Source organism: Marmota monax, unplaced genomic scaffold, assembly GCF_021218885.2.
Source record: "Marmota monax isolate L192 unplaced genomic scaffold, Marmota_monax_Labrador192_F-V1.1 WCK01_AAM20220418_F8-fsc00112, whole genome shotgun sequence".
NCBI lineage: Eukaryota > Metazoa > Chordata > Mammalia > Rodentia > Sciuridae > Marmota > Marmota monax.
Genome location: NW_026692073.1, coordinates 3,137,124 through 3,158,880, shown reverse-complemented (window position 1 = coordinate 3,158,880; position 21,757 = coordinate 3,137,124). Strand labels below are relative to the sequence as shown.

At 35.6% G+C, this 21,757-nt stretch overlaps 1 protein-coding gene across 4 annotated transcripts in view; it reads right to left on the bottom strand.

The window, feature by feature from the left end:
- The window catches only part of Mrpl1 (mitochondrial ribosomal protein L1), an 84,574-nt gene extending 67,791 nt beyond the window's left edge, over window positions 1-16,783 (bottom strand). Inside the window, exons 1-2 of one of the 4 annotated variants that reach the window (XM_046459160.2) lie at window positions 16,402-16,783; window positions 8,354-8,468 (exon numbers count right to left, since the gene is read on the bottom strand). In XM_046459160.2, the coding sequence (XP_046315116.1) occupies window positions 8,354-8,468; window positions 16,402-16,432 (146 nt within the window). In that variant the 5' untranslated portion in view covers window positions 16,433-16,783. Of the gene's footprint in view, window positions 1-8,353; window positions 8,469-15,842; window positions 15,867-16,401 lie in introns of those variants that run through there. The other 3 variants (XM_046459182.2, XM_046459168.2, XM_046459162.1) reach the window with 3 other exon arrangements.
- Between the last annotated feature and the right edge of the window lie 4,974 nt (window positions 16,784-21,757).

The following is a 21,757-nucleotide window of genomic DNA, read 5'->3' as shown; positions in this document are numbered from 1 at the left end:
ACCCTGGGTTCAATCCTCAGCACCACATAAAATAAAATAAATATATTGTGTCTACCTACAACTAATAAATATATTTTTTAAAAAAATATTGAAGATAGGAAAAGGAGAAAGACAAGATTAAAATACTTCTTAGGTTAAGTGATGAGACATAAAATACTATCATTAACTAAGACCAGAAACAAAGAAACAAAACAGGTTTCTAATAAAGCAAACAGCTATAGAGATGAGTGCAGTTGGGATATACAGAGTTTGAGAAAAGGCTAGATTTATCATTTGCCCAATTTTTTTTAAACCTCCCTCTTCATTCTAGCCTCTTTGCTAAGTGACTTTGCAGTACCTCCCACTAAAGGGATAGAAACATATTTCCCAGCACCTTGACTTAGCCCTGTAACTAATTTTGACAGACAGAGTAAAGTAGAAGTGACAGTTTCTCTGTTCTCAGCTTTTCTCAGCCTAGGCCAGAAAAGGTTTCATGTTTTGACTAGGTTTGCTTTTCTGCCATTTTAATAAGAAGAACATGCCTAGACTAGCCCAAAGGTAGGAGGATGAGAGACAGGTAGAACAAAGCTGCCCCACAGAGCCCCAGGCTAGGGTAGACAATTCTCAGCTAACCTACAAACTCAGAGATGCACAGCAAGCCCTGATTTCAGACACATTCATCTGACTCTAACCTGGGTCAGCTGACCCATACACAAGTGGGCACTGATAAATAATTGTGGGGAGGTTTGTTACATGGCAAAAGCTATCAAGGTACTTACCAAATACCTAAGAAAGAACATTCAACAAGTAATGACAGGTAAGAGTTTGAAGGTAAGAACAAAACTGAGCATTAATTCAAACCATAAATTTTTAAATTAGTAAAACAGTATTCTAGAAAGATATGTGCATTCTATAGTAGGCACAATAATGCCCTCCCAAAGATATCCAAACATTTCTGACATTTTGCCATCTTAAAACATTTTGTTTATTTTAAATAGGAGACATCATTCCTAAAACAAGCTTTCCAGTCTCCCTCCTTCTCTTGGCTTCACTTCTCTCTTTCTAAAATCAGGTAAAAATGTGGTTTCTCCAGTTTGAAGATATTAGGATTTTGTGGAGTACTTTCAAGATTCTAATTCTGAAAACTTGTAAATACATTATCTTACATGGCGAAAGGAACTTTGTAGATGTGACTATGGTTAAGAATCTGAAGATGGAGAGATTATCACTATCTATGTGGGCCCAATCTAATCGCATAGGTCCTTAGAAATGTGAACCTTTCCCCATATCCAGCTATGTGGTGGGAAGACGATGACACTGGAGAAATCAAACATAAGTGGAATTCAACCTGACACTGGTTTGAAGATGAAGAGAGCACAAACCAAGGAATGTGGGCAGCTTCCTGAAGCTGAGAATGGCAAAGAAATGGATTGGCCCCCACACCCTTGAGTAAAAAAACCATCAACACCTTGATTTTTGCCCAGTGCAACCTATAGTATTTTAGGTCAGAATTCTGACCTAAAGAACCATAAAATGAAATTTTTAAAAAAATTTATTTTAAGCCTCAAAGTTTATGGTAATTTGTATGGCAATAATAAAATGAGTATGGGGTCCTATAAAATTTATGTGAAAGATATGGATAGTAAATATTTTTTAAAAAGGTCTCAAAAACCAATCTATCATAATTTTATTCTCACTTTTAGCACTTAATAAATCCTTATTACCACCTAGTAAGAGTATCCTCCCAGCTAATGAGCAATTCAACAGAATAGCAGATAATGACAATCCTCATTTTAATGGGGTGCAGAACTGATGACAAGTCTAAGCAAGTGCCCAACTGGATGGATTTAACATGCCTCAATAGCCACCTTAGAAGTGCTCCATAAAATCCTGAAATCTTCCAAACTAGAGAAACCACATTTTTACCTTACATTCAGTAAGGAAGAAGTGAAGCAAATACAAGATAGGAGACTGGAAAGCCTGTTTTAGGAATAAAGTCTCCTATTTAAAAATAAATAAAATGTCCTACCTACAGTCTCCAAACTTACTTTATATAAATGCTGATTTTCACTACTAAATTTTCAGTCATAGTTGAACCAGTGCATTTAATCTGCAATGAAATCTCCAGTGGCTGAAATATGGCTTTCTAAATTAATAAATACTTACAGCCAAGCACAATGGTGCACACCTGTAATCCCAGTGATGCAAGAGGACCACAAGTTCAAGACCAGACTAGGCAACATAGCAAGACCCTATTTCAAAATTAAAAATAAAAAGAGCTGGAGATGCAACTTAGTGGGAAGCATCCCTGAGTCAAATCCCCAGTACCACAAAAAATAAATAGATAGATATTTACAAAAACCAAAAAAATCTGATATGCAATGAGACTAAACAGTTACAGAGCAATTTATTTTATAATTATAGCAATGTTTCACAAAACATTTGAGGTGGTTCAGTAAAAAGTTTTAAGTTTAAGATGGAACATTGTTATTGTATAAATAAAACAAAAATAGCATAACATCAATATAAAAGATCAAATAATACTCTCAGAAAAACACATTTGCTCAGTGGTAGAGCATATACTTTGTATATATGAGGCCCTGGGTTCGATCCCTAACACAGGAAGAAAGCAGGGAGAGAAAAATGCATTATTCAAATATTTTAAAAACTTCAATTGAACGAACTCCTTCAATAATAGTTACTCTTACAGACCTACTGCCTATTTTCCACAGCCTCCCTCCCCCTAGCAAAAATGTTTATCCTAATTCATAAGAATTACATTCAGAAGAACTTTGTTGTTCAAGCAATTGGGTGAGGCACTATCAGAAGCGTTTAAATATTATGATTTTCATAATAAAATAAATCATACTAGAAAGGTTTGGGAGAAGGTAGGGAAAAACACCTGGCAGTCTAAATCTAAGAGAATAGAATTTAGCTGCAGTTACCTGGGTAACTAAACCACACGGATTAAATGAGTAATAAGAGATTGTACTCAGCTAATAACTTTCTCCCTGCCTTATCTGTCCCCTAACTTCAAAAACATGAAAAGAAAAATAATTCCATGGTCAGACCCCATAAATAAGGGGAAATTAAAAAAAAAAAAAAAGACCCAGTGCTATAATAAAGTTCACTTCAAGACCTTTGAACATCTGTGACTCCAAGAGACTAATCCACGTCCTTCCAATGCTACAGAATACTTTGCATTGAGGAATTCTAGGGGCAGGTGGGTTGGTGTTGAATTATACAACCTCTGTACAACGAAACTGAACCAAATGGAAAATGACTAGGGCATATTAATAAGATAAATTCACTAAACTCTCAGATGCTAGTTTATTCATTACCTTTGAAACCAAGCACATAAATTCTGTTTCTGATTAAAATGTAAAAGCTGGAAAGAGCATTAATAATGAGGAAAAAAGTGCATAAAATCAAAACTTTCCTTGATTTCATCACAGCTGAGATCACAGAGCAGGACTGCAGACTTAAAATCCAACAGAGTCAAACCCACCCTCATCCCCACCCTCACTCTGGTCTCTGCTGTGGCAGGGCATGAGAGGAAAGGCAAGCAAGGAAGAAAAAAATTTAGGGCTAACATAACAATATAAACACCCTAGGAGATACAGACACATAAGGGAGTTCACACTCAATTTGCAGGCCCTTTTCCACACTTCCACCAGCGCTCCCGGGAAAGACTGAAGCAGGGCTGGAGACAGACAGACTCCCCAGAGCATACAGGCAGGAGGAAAAGGTTTAAGTAAATATCCATTGTCTAAAGAGAGAAAGAAAAAAACACAAGAATTTTCACCTTTGGAGGCAGGACAGGAAAGAATCCTGAGCCCAGTATCTATATCAATATAGCCAGGAATGACCAGGAAACAGCCCCTCAGGAGCTGCAACAGATAGAAAGAGTTGGGAAGAGGAACAATAATGCTGAAAAACCCTCTCCGCAAGATACAGCCTCAACAGGCATACTCAACACTAAGGCTAAGTTTGGACCACAGAGAATGCCTCCGGCCTACCATCAACCTAGCAAGCACTGAGTAATAGGCAACAACAGTCTACTGCTAGGAGAGGAGCAAGAGTATGGAGAGTAAGACATGCACCTCCCCAGGGAAAGCAGAAAACTGAGCACGGAACAGAACACTGAGAAAAACTCTCCAGCAACACAGCCCCCATCCAAAGCCCAAAGTAATAGTTGGTGGTAACCAGAGCAACTACAAGACCAAAATCTTGTCAATCCCTACCTAGATTGACTCAACACTCTTGGCAAATCAAAGGCATGACCATTTTTTGGCATAAAAACTATTTCTTCAGTCTCTATTATTCTATATAAGATATTTGAAATTCAATAAAATATTTTTGAGATACACAAAGCAATAAAAAAGAACCAGACTCAGATGACCCAGTGATCTTTTTTTTTTTTTAAATCACAATCTGCAACTGGTAAGTAGGGAATAGATGCTGTACATACATGATAGATTGGGAAGATCAAAAATGACAGAAGAAGGAAATAAGCAAGCATGTGCATTTCTACCCTGTCTCAGATCCTGACCAAAAAAAAGCATTAAAAAACTATTTTTAGCATATTATTAAAGCCTGTACATTAAAACATAAAAGACCATAACTAAAATTTATGAACACTCTGATTCTCATCTAGCTACTGAGTAATGAGTAACTCATTAGCAAATAAGAAAAAATTAATCTGCTTATAAATTTTTGAAGCTTTTTAAAATACACATATTTCTTGTGTTATGTTTATTAGTTTGGTGAAAAGTGCTTTTACAATTGTACTGGAGTAAAATTTGGGAAAGGCTGAAAATGAAAAATTTCTATAAGACAAATACTTGAAGATAAAATACTCTCAAAATAATTAATATCCCTAAAAACCAAATGCTCACAGAATGATAAACAGCCCAAAAGCAAAATGGGCAAAAGACATAAACTAGAAATACCCTCAAGAAATACAAATAAAAATTGATGATATCTAAGGTTGTTAGGAATGTTGAAAACTGGGCACTCTTCACTCACTGCTATGTGGGAATGTAAACTGGTACAACAAGTACTCCTTCAACTCCTCAAAAACAATAGAATTTAGGCACTATTCACACTCAAAGAAAGTCTCCTATGTCTGCTAGCTCCCTATTCTTTCTATATTCAAGCCATATTGGGCTGTATTTATATCCACTGTCTTGCCTCTGCGCCACTGAAATACCTGTTTCCCAATTCCCCTGCAAAATTCTCTCTTTCAAAACCCAGCTCAAACATTTCTTGCCTACTCTTCCCCAGGTAAAATTAATCGACCTTTTATGTGTAATCTCACAGCACTTGGGATTCCTCTAATACAAGAGTTAAAAACATTAAACTGAAGTTACATCATAGATCTGTGCTAATTTATAATAACTCTGTGCTAAAGAGTTCCACTTATCAACAACAAAAATAATGGGACATGAACAGGAAATTCAAAGTAAAGAAAAATTAAATGCTCTTAAACATATGAAGAGATACACAACTTCATTAATAATAAAAGAAATATCAATTAAAACCATAACAACATTTATTATCTATCAAACTGACAATGAGCAAAAATATTTGACTATACTAAACATGGGAAAATAGGCAGTCTAATAAAACTTACTGCTAAGGACATAAACTAGCAAAATATCTATGAAGACAATTACCTATCAAAATTATAAATGCACATACCTTTGACCCATAATTCTATTTTGCATATTTTAAAGCTAATACTATAAATACTTTCATTATATTTGTTAAGATATATGATTGTACATGATTATTCACTTCAGGATCCTTTGCAGTGGCAAAAGATTAAAAAGATAAACATGTATCAGTATGGGAATAGTTATACAAATTATGGTACATTTGGATAATTAAAAATTTTACAGTTGAAATGACTAGATAGCTCCAAATGAAACTATTTCCAAGCTATATTTTTAAATGGAAGACGCAAAACTAAGATGTACTAAATATTTGTATAAATGTATAGTACACTACCACTTATACAAAAAGCAATATAATCACATACAAAAAATAATATAGTCATATACTTATTAAAAAAGGGGATCATCACAACTGAATGGCTAAAGGACAGAGGTAGGAAGACTGACCTACTTTTCACTACATAACCTTCATACTTTTTTAACTGCTTACCATGAATACATTATCTACTCACAGAATTAACTATTTTGTTTTAAATAATTTAAACAACAAAAAACAATTATTTATGTTGCTCTCAATTCATTATGAAATCTTTAAGGGCAAAGAACTGAACATGTGCCTCATCATCTTCATATCACCAACATGATATCTTGCACAGTGCCTAACATAGAAATGAGAAATGCTTATCAAAGTATGCTAAAGTGACTAGAGCCATAGCACATGCCTATAATCTCCACTACTTGGGAGGCTGAGGAAGAAGGATCACATGTTCAAAACCAGACCTGGCAACTTAGAGGTACCCTGTCTCAGAAATAAAAAGTAAAAAGAACTAGGGAGATAGCTTAGTAATAAAACACCCCTCAGTTCAATTCCTGGTACCACAAAAAGGATAAAGGGGGAGGGATAAAAGAGGGAGAGGAAAAGGGTTAGGGAAAAAGAGAGGGAGAAGGAGAGAGAAAAACAGACAGAGAGACAGAGAAAGAAACTACCTTGGCAAAGATAACCAGATACTCAATTAATTTTAAAGAAACAAAAAACATATTAAACAACTGGGAATTTACAGAATGTTTATTATGTGTTAGAACACTATACAATGCACACTATACCTATTCATTTAATCTTCATTATAGCTCTATGAAGTGCAGATTTTATATAAGCATTTTGCAAATGAAGGAATGGAAGGCCAACAAAGATCAAGTAATGTGTCCAGGGCTATCTGGCTTGATTGTGCTAGAGGAAAGTCACCAAAACTTTCCAAATTTTAGTTTTCATTTTGGGTATCCCATAATCTAAGGATTGTATTCTAGCAAATTTTGTCAAAAAGTTTGTCAAAAAGCTTTTTTTGTCAAAAATTTTGTAGATTGAACTCTATTTGCTTTTCAGAGGATACTCTCCAAAAACCACTGATTTCATTATTCCATACTAGCTATGAAGAGCAATAGCTCTGGAGTCAAACAATTTGGGCTGAACACCTTCCTCTAGCACATTCAAGCCGGATAACCCTGGGCATATTATTTGATCTTTGTTGGGCTTCCATTCCTTCATTTGTAAAATGCTTATATGAAATCTGCATTTCATAGAGCTATTATGAAGATTAAATGAATAGGTATAGTGTGCATTGTATAGTGTTCTAACATAGTAAGCATTCTGTAAATTTTAATTATTGATAGTCTACATCTTCTTATAATTATCTCTGAGCCACTTCTTCAGCTTCAAAAATGGTGACATTATACAGGGAGACATTCAGAAAAAAGCTAACTACAACTATCTGTTACTATCTGTTTCTATACTTCATTAATATCAGTGCTACTTGGAGAGAAAAATAATTAGTGCCATGTCCATCAACCAGATGGTACAAGACTAAAGCCTGGAAGTTTAACCCAGACCTGCCTTTCAGTCCCTTACCTCAGTAGGGAACAAAGCAATAATGCCATCAGGCTATCATACCATCGTTGAATTTAACCAGTCAATGGCAGTATGAATGGAGCAAAGGACTAAATTCTAATTCCAATATAAAACCAGTTCTTGCTTTTAGAAATCACAAGTTGGGGGGAAAAAATTCATTCTTTGGGTTTCTACATGTTCAAATTCTACATAAAAAAAGGTATATTTATATTTTAATACATATATTATGGAAATCTGAAATCCCACTATAAAATAATGCCAGTAATACTATAACACCTGCTAATAAAACATTCCTAAGAAGAAATAATTTAAAGAGCAGAAATAAAAACATATACACACAGAGTATACCTTAATTAAAATTCATTAACTGGAACAGTGGGTTGTGTTCTAAAACAGCCATGAAAGCATATGGAAAAGGCTTTCTGGAACTAAATTTCTTGGGTTCAAGTCATTAGCACACATAGTAACTCTGACCTTGAGGTAGTTACATAATCTATCAGTGCTTTGATTTTCTTCTCCATAAAAAAAGCATAATAACACTAGCTTTCTCATAGGATTGCTGTGGGGATTAAATTTGTTACTGAATGTCAGTGTTCAATAAATGTTAAGTATTACTGTAATAAGTCTTATCTTTCATTCATTACTATAAGGTCAAAGAAGCAGAGATGGTAAACTTTTACAACCGTATGTCCCTGTGAATCTTTATGGAACTAAGCAAGTTTTTTTTTTTTTTTCTTTTTAATCAAACTTTTAAATAATAGTAAATGAAACAGTAATTACAAAAAATACTTACTTTGTAGCAGCAGCAGCAAAATGTCTGTTGGGCACTTGAATGTTTAAAGAACAAGGATAAAGAGACATCTGATAAATCATCTTGGAAAGATGACATCTCTGATGACATATCAAGACTTGAAAAGAAAAAACAAAAATATAACATTAATCATTATATTAAAATTCTTTACATTATAAAGATTAGCTTTTCCAAATCATTCAATATTTTGTGATCTTTAACCATTCTACAAAAGTCTAACAATAGAAACCACATTTCTAGAAACTAGATGAACACATTTTGGGGGGTAGTACTGGGGATTGAACAACTGAGGGGCACTTGCCCACTGAGCTGCATCCCCGGCCCTACTTTGTATTTTATTTAGAGACAGGGTCTCACTGAGTTGCTTAGTCCCTTGCTTTTGCTGAGGGTGGCTTTGAACTCACAATCTTCCTGTCTCAGCCTCCCAGCTGCTAGGATTACAGGCATTCACCACCGTGCGTGGCTAACCACATTTTTTATTCAAACAATTTTGTTATTTATTTTTAACTTAATCGGGTTCAGGCTCAACAAAATATGTAGGCTCTATTTTTAGGGAGTAAGTATTAAGTATCCCTGAATTTTTAAATAATTTACATTCATTCATTTCTTAATAGATAATGGATTCACAGAGTTGTCCTTCTGAAGATCAGAACAAAGTGGGTGACGTGCCCTAGCAGAGATCAATATTTGTAAAGTTATAGAAATCAAAACACTTTAGTAGTGGCACTAGTATAGAAAGGCAAATTAATAAAGCAACAAATAGTTCAGCCATAGATACATGCATATATGGATACTTGAAATAAAAGCGATGTTATTGCAAATCTCTGTACATTGAATTGAATCTAATAAGTTGTGCAGAGATAATGATTACCCATAAGGAAACAAGTATATTTAGATGCTACCACAATACACACACACACACACAAATCAAATCTAGATGGATAAAAGACTTACATAAATGCCAAAACTTAAAAAGACTTTCAAAATATAGAAAAATAACTTTATGAACTTTGGGGAAGAAATTATTTCAAAAAAAAAAAGCACTAAAATATGGCTGCATTAGTGTGAAGAGCTTGTTTATTAAATATTCTTTTTAAAAAAGTGAAAAGATGGGCTGGGGTTGTGGCTCAATGGTAAAGCACTTGCTTAGCATGCATGAGGCACTGGGTTCTATCCCCAGCCCCACATTAAAAAAAAAAAAAAAAAACTAAATAAACAAAATAAAGGTATTATATCCATCTACAACTAAAACTATATTTTTAAAAAAGTGAAAAGTTAAGTCAGATATATGGGCAAATGCATAATTAACAAAAGATTAATATTTTAACAATAAAATATAATTTAATAATATATGATCAACTGAATTGAGAAATGAACAAAACCAAGACTTCTAATTGAAAAGGAAACACAAATAATGCATAAATACATTAAAAATGCACAACCACATTAGTAACCAAGTAAATAAAAATTTAAAACCTAATAAATATCTTATATCAGTGTTACTTAGTGGTGATCAGGAAGCCTGTTATAGTTTGCAACTAAATTAAGATTACACCAACATATAAAACATTTATTTATTTATAAAACATAATTATTTAGTGTATTTGACAATATTTTTTCCACAAAATTTTCTCAAAGGAGGAAATTTTGATCTCATTGTGGACAGGTAAACAGTTTATGATCAGATAATAGATAATATAAGTAGCAACATTTTACATACTCAGATTGACAAAGCTTTAACAAAAAGTCACTGACAATATCAAGCAGGGATAAATTTTAGACAATGAAGATGTGTAATTGGAATACCACTTTGGAAAACAATACAGCACGACCCAATGACACTGAGCATGCACATCCCAATGATGCAACAATTCCACTTCTAAGCATGTCCCTTGCATCTGTGTACCAAGAGACATGCACAAGGATGATCATATCATTATTTGTAATAGCAAAACTACAGAAAAGAACTCAAGCAACTACAATAGAATGGATAAATACATTGTGGTATATTTCTATAATAGCCATAGAACTGTAAAAATAAACGAACCGTGCTACATAGTTGAGTTTCACAAACATAATGTTGAGCCAAAAAAAGCAAGTGGCAAAACCACTATTCAGTAGGCACAATTTAATCCCCAGTCATGAAAAACAAAAATTAAAATTTCCAACAGAAACTGCTACAGATCTACCAAACTGCTACAGACTAAAAGAAACCAAGTTACAAAAAAAAAAAAAAAAAAACACTATTTAAGTAGGACTACTATACCATGATGTCTGTATTATTTTAAGAGTCTTTCTGTATTATCCACTTACCCTTAGCAGATAGACCTCAGAGCTTCCTCAACTACATAAGAACTTAACCTGCATCTGTACTCATTCTCCAAAGTCTTGCCCACTCCTACTTATGTTGGTAACAAAATGGAAACTAATTGGCCTACTTTGTTACCTTACTCTTTTAATTGATACTGAATGGTTACATTGCACAGAAATGAGTGGTAAACTGCCTTCTCACCCAACTCTCATCTTCACCCTCTAGGAGATCTTATCCATCCTTCTAGTGTTTGCTTTCCTTTACAACCCCATTTCAACCAGGCCACCTGGATTACTACAAACTCCAAACTCTTCCATTATTCTACTTTTGGCCCTCTCTGTTTCTTTTCCACCTGTTATTAGTAAAAAGGATCATTTTTTAAAGGACATCTGTCTCCATGTCCTTAAATCACTTGTATAGCACAACCTGGCTCTTTGAACAGAGTAAATTCTTACCAACAGAGTAAATTCTTACCAACATACTCTATGAGTTACTTCTAACCTATCAAACACCAAACTGCTACAGACTAAAAGAAACCAAGTTACAAAAACAAAAACAAAAAAAAAACCACCATTCCTTCATGCTTACCATGCTTCAAATCACTCACCTCCTTTCAGTTACCTGAACAGTTACTCTGTTCTTTACCACCTTAGGATTTTCATACAAAATCTTTCTTCCCTCTGTGACATTCTTCCCTACCACTTTCCCTTCACATGATGAATTTCACAGTAATCTAGTCATGTTTCAGATATTCCACTTAAACATTACTTCTTCAGAACAGTCTCCCTGAAGACTCAGAATAGATTAGGTCTCTCATATACACTTTTTAAAAATTTTTTTTTAGTTGTCAATGCCTCGTACATGCTAGGCAAATGCTCTATCATTGAGCTACACCTCCTACCCTATATTTCTATAGCATTTTGTACTTTTCTTTCTCAACACATAGGATATTTGTAATTAAAGAAATAATTGTTCAATTAATAGTTGTCCAATTAATAGTTGCTCCTTAATAGATGGTAAATACTATCAATAAGAAGCAAATGTGTATAGCTTGTTCACCACTGTACCCCTAACCACCTAGCTCAGTGTTTGACAAGTGGAGACTCAATAAACAGCTGCTAAATGAATGAACAAATTAAAGCAAAACCTGGATTCAAACTATTTTAAATATTACCTATTACACCACACAAAAAGAGCGCCTTGTGTGTGTGTACACACACATATGTGTTCAGAAAGTTTTGCCAGGAACAATAGCAAACACCTATAATCCCAGTTCCTCAGAAGACTGAGGCAGGAGAATCAAAAGTTCAATGCCAGCATGGGCAATTTAGGAAGACCCTGTGTGAAAATTAAAAAGTAAAAAAAAAAAAAAAAAGACTGGGGATGTAGCTAGGAGGTGGAACACCTGCCTGGCATGCACAAGGCCCAGGATTCAATCTATAGTACCACAAAAAAATTAATAAATAAAAATTAAGTTTTATTGTAACACAGCTAGTTCATTTATTAACATTATTGTCTGTGGCTTCTTTTGTGCTACAGTGACAGAGATGGGTACCTGCAAGAGACAGATGGCTTGTAAACCTAAAGCATTTACTATTCATCTCTTTACAGAAAATGTTTTCTGGTCCCTGTTATTTAAAAAAAAAAAAAAAACCCTCTAGTACCAGAAGTAGGTAGAGACAATGCTTGTGTAGGGCATTAAGCAAGACACCTATCAGTAAGGTAAGGAAATGCTCCTGCCAGAATTCCAGCCTAGAATATTTTATTTTGTCCAGGTGCTCTTCAATAGATGAATGTGATGTATATATATACAAAATGGAGTTTTATTCAGCCATAAAAAAGAATGAAATTATGGCCAGTAAGTGGATAGAAATGGAAAGCATCATGCTAAGTGAAATGAGTCAGATTCAGAAAAATCAAGCATTCAATGTTTTCTCTCATATGCAAAAGCTAGAACAAAGTGTGGGGGAGTGGGAGGGATCATATATCATAAGCATAGAGAGAAAACCAGTGGATAAGAAGGAACCTGAAGGGGAGGGAAAAGGGATGGGAAAGAAGAGGAAATGTAAAATGAATTTAACAAAATTATGCTATGAGCAAGTATACATACGCCACAGTGAATTCTGCCTTTATGTATACCTACAAAGCACCAATTAAAAATAAACAAAAGGAAAACCTGTAAAGGAAGGGGAATAGGCAGGAGGAAGAGAAGGAAAGAGGAGGCACAAGGGACTGAAATGGAGCCAATTAAATCTCATACATGTATGATTAAGTCAAAATTAGCCCAACTATTATATATAACTATAATGTACTATTAAAAGCATAAAAAAATACTGTGCTTTAGAATATTGTCCATAGACCAAAGAGCAACCAGAAATTACAATATACCCCAATTCCCTCATAATTGTGCTTTTCAAAATGTCATATGATTGAATGTCAAACCTATCTGTGTGAAAATCCAGACTCTATTAACTGCAGCATTATTATGGTGAATAACTTGTATTAGGAATGAGTTTTTCAGCCTTAAAGATGGGTATTTGTAAAAATTGCATAATTCTTTGGTCATGTCTGTGTACCCCACTCAGTTGCATTTCTGTGCATTTGCTTAAGTACTTTCCAGTTCATCAGGCAGTTTGGATGAGGTTGTTTTAAAATACAACTGTTTGTATTTTAAAGGCTATGAACAAACAGGCACTGCAAGCAGAGAAAGCAGACTTTTAGAAGAAAAAACAAGTTTGCTACATGAACCACAGGGCACAATGCAAGGTATATATCAAAGCTGTTCTCACTTGAAGGGGGGACATTTTTTCTTGATGATCCAGGATTCATTCATTCACTAGCTCAACAATAAATGTACCAACAAAATATGTGCTAACACTGCCTTAAGCATTTAGGATACATTCATAAACAAAACACAAAAATCCTATTCTCAAAGTGCTTATGTTCTACTGGGAGGGAATACCAATAAATATAATATGGGGGATGGAGGGACTGCAGGATAAGATATCAAGTCAGAGGGAAAGTGGTTTGCGACTTTTAAGTGCTTAAGATTGGCCTTATTTAAAAAGGTGACATTGAGCAAAGATTGGAAAGAAGAAAGTGAACAGCACTAATACCTAGAAATATATTCCAGATCAACCATCCCAAGGCAGAAATTCTTGGTGTGTTTATGGAACCATAGGAGTTAAGTGTGGAGAGGTTAATTAGAGAAGAAGTCAGAGAAGTTAAGCTGGGGATTAGGGGAAAAGGCAGGCACTAGATGATGTGGAAAACTATAGGCTAGTGCTGTTTAACAGAATTTGAGCCACATGTAATTTTAATTTTTTCTAATAACCACAATAAAAAAAAGAATAAAAACAGTGATATTAACAAATATATTTTGCTATAGCTAACCTCCCATAATATTATCATTTCATTATCAGTATTTAAAAATTAAGATATCTTACACTTTTTGTACTAAGCCTCCAAAATCTAATGAATATTTCTGCATGTTCTCACTTATATTCAGAAACTAGAAAAAGTTGATCTCACACAAGTAGAGAGAAGAATAGGGATTAACAGAGGCTGGGAAGGAGAGGGAAATGGAAAGAAGATGATAAATATGATCAAGGACCTAGTTGAACAGAAGGAATCATTTCAAATATTCTATAGCACAACAGGGCAATTATAGTTGGCAACAATTAACTGTATACCTCAAAATAACAAGTATAGGTGCAACCACTCTGGAAAGTAGTATGGAGATTTCTTAGAAAACTTGGAATGGAACCACCATTTGAACCAGCTATCCCACTCCTGGGTCTATATCCAAAGGACTTAAATCAACATACTAAACATCAATGTTTATAGCAGCTCAACTCAAAATAGCTAAACTGAGAGCAACCTAGATGCCCTTCAATAGATGAATGAATAAAGAAACTGTGTTATATATACACAATGGAACATTACTCGGAGAATAAAATTATGGCATTTGCAGGTAAGTGAATGAAGTCATGCTAAGCGGAGTAAGCCAATCCCAAAAAAACAAAGGCCAAATGTTCCTCTGATAAGCAGATGCTGATCCATGATGGGGGAGGGCATGGGAAAAATGGAGGAACTTTGGGCAAAGGAGAGGGAGGGGCAAAGAAGGGGTATGGGGACAGGAAAGATGGTAGAATGTGATGGACATTATTACCCTAGGTTCATGTATGGCTGCACATACAGTTCGACATTACATTGCGTACAATCAGAGAAATGAAAAGTTGTGCTGCAATTGTGTACAATGAATCAAAATGCATTCTGCTGTCATATATACCTAATTAAAATAAATTTTAAAAAAGATTAATAGCATCAGGCAGTGATATTTTTGTTTTAAGTAAACAAGAAATCAAGATACAGAGTTAAAAGGAAATTAAGATACACAGTTTATTTCATGTATTAAATTATTGACCGGTTCTCTTCTAGAATTCAAACCTCTTGACTGAGAAAAAACAATTTTATTGGTCCTTTTTTTTGTACTATACTTGAATTTATTCCAAGAAATGAGACTGGGGAGAGAAAGAGGAATCAGTCCACTGATATAAGAAGGAATGACAGGTGAAATAGAAAAAAAAAAATTAAGAGAAAGGTATCCAGGAAGCTAAGAGAAGAAAATGTGGCAAGAAAAGAATAATAACCTTTGGTTCTCCTTTTGATTTCTTTGGTTTTGTCTAATATAATGTGATTGCTGTCATACAGGGAAGATAACGCCACCAATCTCCTTTCAGTAATAATATACATTTTGGTTTGCTTACTTAGTAGTGGTCTGAGTCTACTGTGACCTCTTGCTACCCATGCTATCCCTAACTTTTGAACAACTATTCCAAGTAAAGGATGCTCATGATGACACAGCTTTCTTGTAAGCTCAAAGAGAAAACTGTAATGTTGTGTTTCAAAAAGCAGAGAGCAGGGCTGGGAGGTGTGGCTCAGTGGTACTGCCCTTACCTAGCGCTGGTGAGGTCCTGGGTTCAATCGCCAGCACTGCAGAAAATCACTGGTTTAGAAGTGCAAGCTTCAGTTCCTCCCCTACCACTTATTGGTTATATAAATCTGGCCACATACCAACAACCCAACAAAATCATCTCCCCCTTTCTATAAAATTAAGGGATAGGGTATGCTCGCTGTTGTCTCCGCCTAAAGACCCACCTTAATTGAATATACAGCCGTCATTCCAGCTAACAAATTGGACTTTATTCACTGCTGAAAAGAGTTGCTGAAATACCTTCCGAATGATATACGTTGGTCCAAATTAGATAATGTTTAAAAACTGTAATCACTTGAAACGATGTATCTAGACAGCAACAACAAGCACTCTGAAAACCGTTAACGCTTAAGGATGGAGGTCACTTAAGTGTACCACCAGTCTAAGGAGAACTCACTTCTTCACTTATCAAACTCCACTACCCACTCCCCAGTCCACACACTGGAGATAGAACCCTGCCTTCCCCGCTGGTGGTTGTAGGGACTTCAATGATACATTCCCCAGCCAATCCGCCCTCAAGGTGACTGGCTTCAGAAAGGAATGAAACCTCCAATAAGGCTGCTTTTAAGTAGTGATGATCCTTCAAAGAACCTAGAGCCCAGAAAGTGCAAGAGGCGTGTCGAGTTCCTATACCTGATCCGTGCTTCGGGGACTCTGGCTTGCATTCCGCTGTAACCCAAGACTCAATGAACTATTTTCTCCCTAAGACACCCCACGCCTTACCTCTCCCGAGGCACCTTACGGCCGCCGCCATGTTGACCACTCCGGATTGTGTTGATGAAATTGGTCCTACAATTAAACTGGGGAGAATGAAAAAAGAGTTCCGTTCCGGAATTGGCGAGGAGGGAAGCGGTTAGAAGGAACAAGAGGAACAGGGCGGAGACCAAAACAGGCTTTTCTGCCGGCGTGGCGGTGTTGCTGTCACTCCTCTGTACTGCCTAGGACCCTCCGTTTAGAGGTTCCGGTACGATGGCTTAACCACCTTCAGGAAAATACGATCTTGTTAGAGATGCTGTAATTACTTTATTTTGTTCGGTTTTTAAAAATTTTTTATCCTACCTATATACAATAATTTTAATAGATCGTGAGGAAACCTAGGACCCAGCCTAAAATATTTTAAAGCTGAAGATCCCACCAGTTTCCTCAGCCACATTTCCAGCCTTGTTAAGAATGTCTTTAACCTGCCCGGCTGGGCCGAGGAGGTAGCTCCGAGGGAGACGCCGGCCTAGCAGGCGCGAGGCCCTGGGTCCGGCCCCAGCCGCAGAAATAAAAAAACAGATTCCGCCCGGCTTTTCGCCAACACCCAAGAGGAGGGAGATCCCACTCACTAACAAACTTCCTTTTTAGCTCAGCGCAAAATCAGCCGTAATAGTTTTATGTTGATCTAACACTCGGTTTTACATCCCTCCCTTCCCAGCCCTGCGAGCTGTGCCATCAGGATCAATTGAATAATAATAAGCATTTGACATTTATGTAACGCGTGCAGTTTTAAAATGGCAGATCTGAGACCTACGCTCAGGTTAATTCTAACCAAAAACAAGAAAACTAAATGTCATTTCCATTACGTCACAGCTGTCCGTGTGGTTTATCAAAAACAAATCTAATCACTGATTATATCACTTCCCAGTTTTAAATAAAACCCTCCAGTGACTGGCTATCTAAAGGCCTCTGCGTATCCGCTGTTCACCCCCAACCTAGGTCACACACACACACACACACACACACACACACACACACACACGGGGTTTCTCACCTCCATGACTTTTTTCATTTTGTCCTTTTCGCTTGAAATATATTGTTCCGCATTATCAGGTAACAGTATCAGGTTTTTTTGTTGTTGTTTTTGTTTTTGTTTTTCTTTTTAAGATTTCAGGTCAGACTTTCCTCATTGACGAAGGCTCCCTCCTGACTTCGGAGAGGGAATTATGGCCACCTCTTCCTGGTTTTATATAGTTACATCTAGTTTTGTTTGTTTCAAGCAGTTTCAGAATATGATTTATATACCATAAAATTCACCAATATAAATTGTACCCTTCAATTTTTTTTTTTTTTTTTTTTAGTGAATTAGAGAATTGCACAACCATCCCAATGTATGCCACTGAGCACTTAGTGGCAGAAATCTTGTCATTCATTTTTGTAACCTTAGCACCTTTCATATAATACCAGACACAGGAGGCCCTCAATAAATGTTTGTTGAATAAGTAAATGTTTGTATGCATGAATTAGTGACTCCATTAGAAGGACAAGCCTGAAAACTTAACTTGCTTCCATGAAGTTGTTTCTGAAGATGGGCTATAATCAAAGTAGGAATTTCCAAGTGTTTTATTTTATGTTTATATAGATTACTCAGCAATATGAAGAATACGGTTTCTAATTTATTGCCTTTTCTTGTGAACAGCTAAGCAGTTACTTCAAAGATTTCACAACTATTTCTGATTGTTATTTTTCAAAAAATTTAACTGGGAATGGTGGCCTGTGCCTGTAATCCCAGCAACTCAGGAGACTGAGACAGAAGGATCACAAGTTTGAAGCCAGCCTGGGCAACTTAAACCTTGTCTCAAAAAACAAAAAGGAACATCACACTTCACAATACCTAAACTGTGGAACCAGCCTACATGTCCATCAGCAGATAAACTGATGAATAAAATGTGGTATATATACACAATGAAATTTTATTCAGCCATAAAGAAAAATGAAATTATGTCATTTGCAGGAAAATGGATGAAACTAGAGACTATTATGTTAGGCGAATAAGCCAAACTCAGAAGGTCAAGAGTTGTATGTTTTCTCTCATACATTGTAGCTAGAGAGGGAAATGGAAAAGAAACATGGGGGCAAGGTGGGGATCTCATGAAAATCAAAGGGAGAACAGTAGAGAAAAGGAACTAGAAGATGGGAGGCAAAGAGGGAGGAGATAAGTGCTATGGAGTGATATTTGCCAAATTATATTTTTATGTGCATGTATAAATATGTAACAACAAATCCTATCAGTATGTACAACCATAATGTACCAATAAAAAATGTGGAAAGAGAAAAAACAAAACAAAAATTTGAATTTCATATAAACAACAAATAATTTTGTAGTATATGTCCCAAATATTACATGAGACATACTAAAAAGTTAGTTGTTGTTTGGATGAAATTTAAATTAACTGAGTCCCACCTTTTTGTTTGCTTAATCTGGGCATCATACATTGGACATCTTCTTGGGCACTAACCCTGCCAGCCACTCTGGTACTCCCCAGAGAAAGTGATGTGATGACAGTGAGATCCCTTTTCAGAAAAGTGATCTGATGACAATGGGAGATGGCATGTTGGTGGCAGTGAGAGAAATGAATAAAATATTTCATACTTGTTTTCAGGACCTGTCCCTTAAAGTCTTGGAATTCTCCAATTTCTTGATCTGGTCTTAAGATCAAAGACAGGCCTTACAGTTCTCTTTGGTAGGGCATATGTACTCTTTTAGAATAACCTTCTGGAACAATTTCTTCAGAGAGGGATATATCAGAAAGTATAGAAAATGTTATTAGGCTGATATAGTTTTTCTTCAGTTTTCATTGATTGTTATATTTAAATAAGTCACTCCTTCTTTTAACTATTAATTAACTATTAATACTACATTCCACATATTGATGAATGTTTCCCAAATTCTAGCTTCTGTTCTAAACATTTCACACAAGATACTTAAGGCCTATTGGTTATCTGTGTTTTATGAAGGAGGAAATTGAGAATCAGAGAAGATGACAAACTTTCCCAGGGTCACATCACTAATGAATGAGAGAAACAAGCTGCAACCCAAGCCTTCTTACTACAGAGTCTTTAGAATAAAAATCTTAAAAAATAAAGAGTACTCATGATGTGGCTCAGTCATAAAGAGCCCCTGGGTTAAATCTCCAGTTACACACACACACACACACACTCAAAGAATTTGAATCTACCCTTATAACTTTCTTCCTTCTTGCTGTCCTTTCCTCCTGTTCTGTCTTTTTTTTTACACAAACGTGATCATCTGCCATGTTTCAAGCAGCATAAGTGGCTATGCACTGATGTGGTGAAAAAAGCCGACAGTCATCTGTCTTGTGATTCTTAAAATTTAATTAAATTTGAGGATGTATGCAAGTTCACCTAGACCATTTCAGACAAAGTAAACACCCAGATTAGGGATGCTGGTTCTTTGACTATACACGTCTTCTCTTTCTACAACTTAGGTCAGTTGGCCCTCATCTATAGACCTCTTTATGTCTCCTAACAGGAGAATTTAAACCTTTGGTTCTGGAACTCACAGTAGTATGTAGTAGTCCAATCATTAAAGCAATGTCCTGGATAAGTACAGCTTAACTGCCTTCTTTGGACACTAGAACTTGGCAGCATTAGTCAAGTGAGGTATGGAGTCCAGCTGCTTATATAAAACAATTCACAAGGAAATTCTTTAGCTTAAAGCTTTATAAAAACCACAGAAGGACTTAATTTTTAAAAACACAAAAATTCATACTCTGAAATGAGAACTCTAAGCCTCTAAATATTTGATACATAATGAAATTTTCCTCACTGAAGAGAGTCAGTGGAGCATTTTGTTTAAGTGGTTGTGCTCTGAAGCCAAACAACCTAGGCTTGAATCTCAGTATCATCACTTACTAGTTGTATGAGGACCTCAGTTTCTTTATTTGTGATATGGAGCTAATAATGAGATAACTACCAAGTTACTTACTTCAGTATCTGGCACACAGTAAAGAACTGGTGAGATTTCTTAACCAGAAAAACAAAATAAACTATCTGCTTGTTTATGAATATGATCCCATACATGTGGGATGTCATTTTCTTCATATTAGAACTTTTATTAGTGATTGCAGAAAGTCTCCAGGCTGTATTTATTCACTTCCTCAAAGTTTACTTTAAAATGCAACTTTTTCCAGTTGATCTCTAAGAAGGTTTAGACTGTTCCAGAGTCTTGGCAAAATGCCAGCTGCCAGCCTGCTTGGCTAACTTCCCTGGGGAAAGTTTCTAAATATGTGCTTAGCCCTGTAATCATGTTGATCTGTTCTTTGCCTTCTTCAAACATCTTCCAGTCAATTCTTTGCAAGAAGAATCACTTCCTATTTGGGGCTCAGGTTGAAAATAGATTCTCTTATTGGACAAAAATAAGAAACTCTTAAGACATTTTTATTTTGGTAGCATCCATTAGATTCACTCAGGAACTTATTAAACTCAGTTAATGAGTTCCACCCCAAGGTTTCTGATCTAGTTGCTCTGGAGTGATAACTTGTGGATTTGCATTCATAATAGGTTCTCAGGTAATGCTGACATACCGGCCAAAAGACTATTCTTAGAAAACTGCTCTTTATTCAATATTATAAAACATCTGCATCCATATCTAACATTAACTTGAGGATGAATTGTTTCATTTAATAATTTCATGCTCAATATAATATAGGGAGAAGTTCCCATGTGTTACACATCTAGGACCAGTATCTACTCATTCTTATCTTCTCCAACTTTACACAGAAATTGCTATTCCTGTCAAGGTTTCAGCTTCCAAAAATGTCCACTGTCAATGAGGAGTTCCAATGCCTGTCTGCCTACCTATCAAGATTTAAACTATTACCAACTCTTAGAATCCCTCCCCTACCCCATGTACTTATTTCGGATTCTTTTTTCATAAATAAATGTCTAAAGTAATAGTTTCTTAGTCTTAAGTTTGAACATTCTATAATAGATTGAAACTCATTTTCAACTTGTCCCACACATCTAGGAGCTTCTCAATCTCCCCAAGAAACTAGTTTAATTCCAGATTGAAATAAGTGATGAGAACTCTCCAGTGGTATGCTGATAAAAGCTTAACTATGGGTATTCCAGTATAAAATAAATGAAATTGTAGCATTCTATACTGTAAACGCTCACAATAATTGACTTCAAGCCACCAAACATAAAATCATCCAGTTCACACAATTCCTGACAATTTATTCCTTTGTTCTCACATGGCTATAACATATTGCTGGAACTTTCCTACTAAAAACCTTCCATAAACCAAACTAGATTTGTACTTCTTAAGATTTAATGTGAATACAAATGACCTGGAAAT